At 43.3% G+C, this 7,890-nt stretch overlaps 1 protein-coding gene across 2 annotated transcripts in view; it reads right to left on the bottom strand.

The window, feature by feature from the left end:
* Positions 1–2,377: 2,377 nt before the first annotated feature.
* The window catches only part of GALNT9 (polypeptide N-acetylgalactosaminyltransferase 9), a 189,101-nt gene continuing 183,588 nt past the window's right edge, over positions 2,378–7,890 (bottom strand). For both annotated transcript variants that reach the window (XM_053368595.1, XM_053368596.1), the window contains 2 exons: positions 5,315–5,482; positions 2,378–3,391 (listed from right to left, as the gene is read on the bottom strand). In XM_053368595.1, coding sequence (XP_053224570.1) covers positions 3,245–3,391; positions 5,315–5,482 — 315 coding nt within the window. In that variant the 3' untranslated portion in view covers positions 2,378–3,244. The remainder of the gene's footprint in view (positions 3,392–5,314; positions 5,483–7,890) is intronic.

Raw genomic sequence — 7,890 nt, 5'->3', positions numbered from 1 at the left:
GTGAAGGACAAATGGAGCCCACCGTGCCCAATCACTGCTTGTTGTTGTTTAGTCGTTTAGTCGTGACCGACTCTTCGTGACCCCATGGTCCAGAGCGCCCCAGGCACTTCTGTCTTCCAATGCCTCCCGCAGTTTAGTCAAACTCATGCTGGTAGCTTCGAGAACACTGTCCAACCATCTCGTCCTCTGTCGTCCCCTTCTCCTTGTGCCCTCCATCTTTCCCAACATCAGGGTCTTTTCCAGAGGGTCTTCTCTTCTCATGAGGTGGCCAAAGTATTGGAGTCTCAGCTTCAGGATCTGTCCTTCCAGTGAGCACTCAGGGCTGATTTCCTTCAGAATGGATAGGTTGATCTTCTTGCAGTCCATGGGACTCTCAAGAATCTCCTCCAGCACCATAATTCAACCAACTCCCACCATGCTATGCACCTGCAGGAAGGTCCCAGTTTTAGTCCCCAGCATCTTCTGATAGGATGGTAAATATCTCCAGTGTAAAACCCTGGGGTGATACTGCCAGTCACTGTAGACAATATTGAGCAGCGTGGACCAATTTGGAGAGCCTTGGTAGAAGGAAGCTTCTTGTGTTCCTTAATTTTGGCATGTTACTGATGCACTCCAACATTACCTTGGGGGGCAGGGGCGGAATGGGCTTCTATGAACAACTACTAGATCATACAAAGGTGTGTATCTGGAAAGGAACCAATCAACAATCACTAAACCATGAATGCAGAGCTCACGGTCCTCCAGACCTCGTTGGACTCCAGCTCCCATCATCTATGACAACTGGTTTAGATTTTGGACTGTTAAGACAGTAAGTGTGTGCGCTAAGTGTGGTGTTGTGGCTAGAGTTAGACTTGGGAGACTTGAGGTCAAATAACTCAGCTGGAAAGATCATTGCATGGCTTGGGGCTCGCTGCTCTTTTTCAGCCTGAATTACCTTATGGTATAGTTGTGACGATAAAACAGAGTCTGTTGACTAACAGGTCACCTTTGTTTTCTCTGCTGCCCTGTTGGCACTACATAAAGACAAAGACATTCTATTTTTAAAAATGAAGGGGGGGGGGGAGGAAAGATTCAGAGCAGGTTCCCTAGTTGTGATGTGAACCTAAATTGCTTTCAGAGCTGTGGTTTGAACGAGAGCAGTCTTTGTCTGCAAACTGAATGCTGGCTCAGCTATCAGCCTCACCTTCCCAACATGGTAAGATTATCCATTTTAAGCTTATTTTTATAAGGCTACACATCAGGGGTCAGCAAACTTTTTCAGCAGGGGGCCAGTCCACTGTCCCTCAGACCTTGTGGGGGGCCGGAATATTTTTTTTTTTTTGGGGGGGAGAATGAATTCCTGTGCCCCACAAATAACCCCGAGTTGCATTTTAAAATAAAAGGACACATTCTACTCATGTAAAAACATGCTGATTCCCGGACCATCCGTAGGCCAAATTTAGAAGGCGAGTGGGCCGGATCTGGCCCCCGGGCCTAAGTTTGCCTACCCATGCTGCACATAGCCTTATAAAGTTTCCCACTTTGAACACCCATATTTTCCTGGCTCTGGGGATGAGAGGACCTGTGGCAAAAATGCAACCTATTGGTGGGTCCTCTCCCACTTCTGATACCTGCCCTGTGAGAGGAGGAAACGGAAAGATGGTTTCTACTACCAAACATGGCACCAGTCTCTTGTACCATACTCTACAATGACTTAGGTTGCATCCACACTCTAAATGCCATTTTAACCGTTACGGAGGATCCTGGGAGCTGTAGTTTGTTAAGAGTGCTGTTCTCACAGAGCTACAGTTCCCAGCACCCTTAACAATCCGAGGATTGTCTGTGAGTATTGTTTGTTCCTTATATAATATCAGTGTGGTTTCCAGCAATTATATATAAAACCATACAGTTAAAAATATAAAGGAGTTTAAAATAGAAATCGGCAAACTATTATGGAAAAAGGCATTCTTAATTATTAAACAAAGTGGTATAATAGTGTTTTAAATATATGGTGTGCGTGTGACCTTCATATTCAGGACTGTGGGAATGAAAGGGGGATGGCAGTCAGAAGCTGCTCACTAAGGGTTGGGGGCAGTCAAATAAAAATGGTGCCCAGGGCAGACATTTTGGGTGTGGCCTCACAGAGCACTGGCAGCTATTGCAGTATGCCTTGTGAAAGCATTGGGCCTGCCCTTTGTGCTATTCAATACAAAAAATGCAGGTCTTTAAAAAGCACAAATCTGAGACTAGTGGATTCCCCCCCCCCAAGAATTTGCTTCCAGATGAATGGACCAGCCCCACTGTTCTAAAAATGCCCCATCTGTTCCCACTCTCCCTCCCCCCCCAGAATAATTAAGAATAATTAAACTGAGACTCCAAGGCAAACACTCTGAAAACATTAGATTTTCTTTTCTTTTCTTTCTTTTGAAGTGTAATTTATTTACAGAGTATTTTGCCGTCGCCGCCGATGTTATTGTTCAGAATAGTTACTCAGACATGCTGAAGAGGTGGGATTTCCCCAGTCCGCTTGGATAGGAAGTACAGTAGAAAAGGCACACGGTTCTGTTCACCATAAGAGTTGTGCATCAGTCAGCAACTTAAAGCTAACAGATCCTTCTGCCCCAGGGACCTTCTTCAGTGAGGCACGAGACTGATCTGTCCTGCAAACCTGACCCAAATATGGCTGCCCTCCTGTTTCCTCCCAGAAAGTGGACGCAAAGTCTGTCTTCTGTGGTTCCTCTCCGACTGAGTTCCAAAAAAGCAGAAAGCTTGCACAAGTCTTTCTGGGGCATCCATTGTTATGAGGATAGGCTCAACTCTCACCAAGGTGGTAAACCTTTGCTCGGACTATGAAACTTCAGACTCACGTGATTGAAAGTTCCTCCTTAGGAACTTAGAACTTAGTGAACTTAGAAAAGAGCATATCAAAGAGACGAGTTTTCCCTCTGACATGCCAGTCTTCTATATGCAGGGATTTCTTTTCCTTAATGGAGAGGTGATTGTATCATGTGCGCCTATAAGCCCTAGTCTGAAATGATACGGTCTAGGTACAGGTGTATCACTTCCGTGGCCTTAGGTGGAATGCCAGTCTCCATCTTTCCTTTCTTTAAAAAAATAAAAGAACATGTGCCCAGCAGTAAACCTTCTCCTTCAATGAGCTGTCTTCTTCTCATCACAATAGTCCTCTTTAACCTGAATCTCTTGGAGGAGCGCCCACGTACTGGTCAAAGGACTCCAGAAGAGTAAGCCTCTTCCCAGCTCTGAATCAATGCCGGCCATGCTTGATCCAGTTTCTGATCATCCATTTCTGCCCCGAGCATCTTTGTACGACTAATCGGAGCCCAAAGTTGGCATCCTTTGACATCTCTACTTCTAGACACCGGCCAGTGTCTCGGCTGATGATTGGGCCATTCTGTAGGGGTGAAAGAAACGAATACACAATAAGACATAAAACAGAAAATAATAATAATGATGATGATGATAATAATAATAATAATAATAATTTATTTGTAGCCCGCCCATCTGGTTGGGTTTCCCCAGTCACTCTGGGCGGCTTCCAACAGAATATTAAAACTATTAAACATTAAAAGCTTCTCTAATCAAGAAGGAATGGGACTCTCTGAATGAATATTTTGAAAGACAAGGTTCAAGGGTAAAAATCTGGCTGTGTTTAGAATGATCTCGTGAACGGAAAGGAAAATGTAAATACATATATATACATATTAAGATAATAATAATAATGAAATACAGATAGGCATATTAAGAACAAAAGGAAGTGCTGTGAGATTGGTGGAAGTCAATTATTTATCACCTATTATTTATGTAAAAAAGGTGTTAATGGTTTTTCTAAAGTATTTTTTCTTTAACTATTTTTCTATTTTCTATTTCTTTCTACTTTCTCTCTTCACTTTCATTTTTCTTCTTCTTTCTTTCTTTCTTTCTTTCTTCATCTTTTCTTTTATTCTTTGCTTTATTTGTTATTGTATTTTTATGTATTATTGCATTTTTATGTATGCTTTGTTTCGATGCAGTTACTTTGCAATAATAAACAAACAAACAAATACTGAAAACTGATATGTGGTGGACTTGGGGAAACAAATCAAGTCATTAGAGAAATGGCAGTGGATTAGGGAAATAATTCATGATGACTTGAAAAAATGTTTACAAGTACTTCTCAAAAAAACCAAAACAAAACAGAATCCTTTTTGTTGGGGATAATTCAGACGGAAATTCCCAGGTGTCAAAAAAGGTTATTTATGTATGCCACTACTGTAGCCTGTGTTTTGTTAGCCCAAAAATGGAAAATGAGCGAAGTCTCAACTAAAGAAGAATGGCAACTTAAGCCGATAGAATATGCGCAGGTTGCGGGCTTAATATATAGAATAAGAGAACAAGAAGAACATATGTAAACATAATGGAATACTGAATGGTTTAGTTTATATAAAATATGCAGGGATTTATGTTATGCAAAATGAACCATGGAAAGAGAAGATGGGAAGTCAATGATATTTTAAGGTTGTTTAAATGGACATTCTAAAATGTAAAACAGAAGATTTTATAAAAATTCTGGGGGGGGGGGGAGAGAGAAATGGCAAAGGAGAAAAATTAAAGGCATTGGAGGATACAGTCTACCCTTAAATCCATTGAACAACTTGCTGGAATATGTTTAAAAGTCTGCTATTAGATATCTATTTAATTTGCTTTTAAGTCTGTCAATATCAGCTAGGAATTGAAGAGCCCTGATAATCTATCAGGCTAAAGTCCATCTAGTTCAGCCACTTGTTTACACAGTTGCCAGATAAGCGGGGTATAAATATTATTATTATTATTATTGCCTGAAAACAATTATTATTATTATTATTATTATTATTATTATTATTATTGCCTGAAAACAAGACCTGAGCGCAACAGCAACGCTCCCTGGTTGCAATTCCGAGCAGTTGTGCAACCATGAATGCCCAAAGTCTTCACTCACAAGTGAATTTTTTTACTGAATTCAAAAGAAAGGCTGCCTTTGGCAACAACAGAAAACAAAAACTTTTTCAGAACATGGGTGCGGTGCTGGATTTAGGGAGGTGCGGGCGGTTCTGCTGCACAGGCTACTGAGCTGAGGGAGCGCAAAATTGAGAAGATCCATTTGGCAGGGCCAGCTCTTGGCCTCACACAGGATGCCATATTACAAAAGATTGCTGAAGTCTGTCCCTGATGAGGGCAAGTCACAAAGCTGGGGAAAGGGAGATGGAAGAGACTACTAAGAATCCTGAACACAAACACAAAACACTGTAATATTTTGTGACAGGCCCTGCTTGCTTGCATGCACAGCTGGCTACAATACCTGTGTAAAATCCCACAGCCTCTGTGCCGGCCTCAAGGTGTCTTCACATTTCTTCAGAGTGGGGGTCCTTCCTTTCCCATCGTCAACGAGACATTTGGAGTCAGGCAGAAATGCAGTAGATCCCAGAGGGCCCAGCTGCAGAAGTCCTTCAGAGCTGTAACGAACAAGCTGGAACCAAATTAAAACAGAGAAGGCTGCAGTCAAGTAAGCCATGAGGCATTTCTGAAAAGGCAAGAGGCGCTAAAGGTCAAGCTTGCCTTGCAATTGAGACTCTTTGCATTAGTATAAAGCTTTCCCTTAACCCCCAGACGTGTGAGTAGACAGAGAGTTGTTTTTCTCCCTCTCTCTTAATGCTCGCTGTCGAGGACATCCTTCAAAACTGACTATTGAAAGAGTCAGTAAAGGGAAAAGAAAGGACTTCTTCATAAAGCGTGTGGTTAAACTATGGACCATAAAGAGCTGGACCATAAAGAAGACCATAAAGAGCTGGACCGTAAAGAAGGCTGATCGCCGAAGAATTGATGCTTTTGAATTATGGTGCTGGAGGAGACTCTTGAGAGTCCCGTGGACTGCAAGAAGATCAAACCTATCCATTCTTTAGGAAATCAGCCCTGAGTGCTCACTGGAAGGACAGATCCTGAAGCTGAGGTTCCAATACGTTGGCCACCTCATGAGAAGAGAAGACTCCCTGGAAAAGACCCTGATGTTGGGAAAGATGGAGGGCACAAGGAGAAGGGGACGACAGAGGACGAGATGGTTGGACAGTGTTCTCAGAGCTACGAACATGAGTTTGACCAAACTGTGGGAGGCAGTGGAAGGCAGGAGTGCCTGGCGTGCTCTGGTCCATGGGGTCACGAAGAGTCGGACACGACTAAACGACTAAACAACAACAACAACCCACAAAAGGATTAGGTAAATTCATGGATGATAAGACTCTCGATGGCTAGGTACAAGCCATGTTGGCTATGCTCTCCCTCTACTTTTGGAGGCAGGGAATGCACTGGGGAAACAGGATTAAACCCTCCACTCGACAGGAGCCAACCGCAAGGGGCCGTGGGTGCCTGGGCACCCACAATAATATAATTGTGGGGGCTGGGACCCACAAAGTCCATGAGAAAAGCTGGCAGGCGTCAGTGGCACTGCCTGCGAGAAAGAAGCAGTTCAGCTCTGCCCTCTGCAGCCAGCCAGCAAGGCACCCCTTTTCCAGGGTGTGTGTGTGTGTGCGTGCCTCAGATGCAGAGGCAGGCACCCACAATCCTGAGGGCGAGATAGCACCCCTGTCCAGCTCACCGCCTGGATAGCAGAGAGTTGAATTCTATTGACTGCAGGATTTTCCTTTGTATCCACTAGCAGGTGATGGTCTGATCCAAGGTGGGTCACAACAGGAGCACTACCACCTTGCACATATATGGTAAAAGATTAAGAAATGGGTCCCCCAATCTTGTTATCATTATTGTTATGGTTCAACTACGAAATTGACTGTGTGAAATTTGGGCTATGATTCCGGCAATGACTTTTAATGGAATGATAAAAAGAATTTACAATGGGAGCTATGACTTTTTTTTACGGAGACATCAGCTTGCTAGCAGCTGGAATAAGATTACAGGAGGGAACTTTGGTTATCTGCCCAGTGTTAATGGTGAAAGGCGACATCCCCCTCGATCTTGGCCGTGACGCACTAAGAGATGTCTTTGTGCAAAAAATGAAAGTGGATGCGAACGTTGGATTACAACAGGACAATATTTCACACAGAACTACAAAGGATTAACCCGCTTGTTAAATGAACTCAGAGGCTGTTAAAAATAAATGAAGGATCAACATTGGAAATGTTTATCGGGACTACCTGAACTAATTAAGGAATGCAGAAACAATATTAGATCATCACTCCCTGAACTTCAGAGCATGGGAAGTCACTCAAAGATATATAATTTGGCATGATTATTCGGCTGTTTTGTTGTATTATAATTGTTGTTGTTGTTGTTTATTCGTTTAGTCATGTCTGACTCTTCGTGACCCCATGGACCAGAGCACACCAGGCACTCCTGTCATCCACTGCCTCCCGCAGTTTGGTCAAACTCATGCTGGTAGCTTCAAGAACACTGTCCAACCATCTCATCCTCTGTCGTCCCCTTCTCCTTGTGCCCTCCATCTTTCCCAACATCAGGGTCTTTTCCAGGGAGTCTTCTCTTCTCATGAGGAAGCCAAAGTATTGGAGCCTCAGCTTCAGGATCTGTCCTTCCAGTGAGCACTCAGGGCAGATTTCCTTAAGAATGGATAGGTTTGATCATCTTGCAGTCCATGGGACTCTCAAGAGTCTCCTCCAGCACCATAATTCAAAATGTATTATAATTAGGAATGATTGAATGTGGTTTTTATTGGATCGTTAAAGTGGAAAATTTAATAAATATCAAGAAAAGAAAAGTGATGGGTCCCCCAAACACATGTTTGGGTTAAAAGTGAATCCTGGGTCTGAAAAGGTTGAAGACTACCCTGACTGGTGGTGACTCTCATGTTTCAGACCTCTCTGACCCTTCTGCATGCAGAGCAGATGCTCGACCGCTTCCCCACCCAGGGGC

Source organism: Podarcis raffonei, chromosome 16 (genome assembly GCF_027172205.1).
Source record: "Podarcis raffonei isolate rPodRaf1 chromosome 16, rPodRaf1.pri, whole genome shotgun sequence".
NCBI lineage: Eukaryota > Metazoa > Chordata > Lepidosauria > Squamata > Lacertidae > Podarcis > Podarcis raffonei.
The sequence above is the reverse complement of the archived record's forward strand: the minus strand, read 5'-3'. Positions and strand labels throughout refer to the sequence as shown.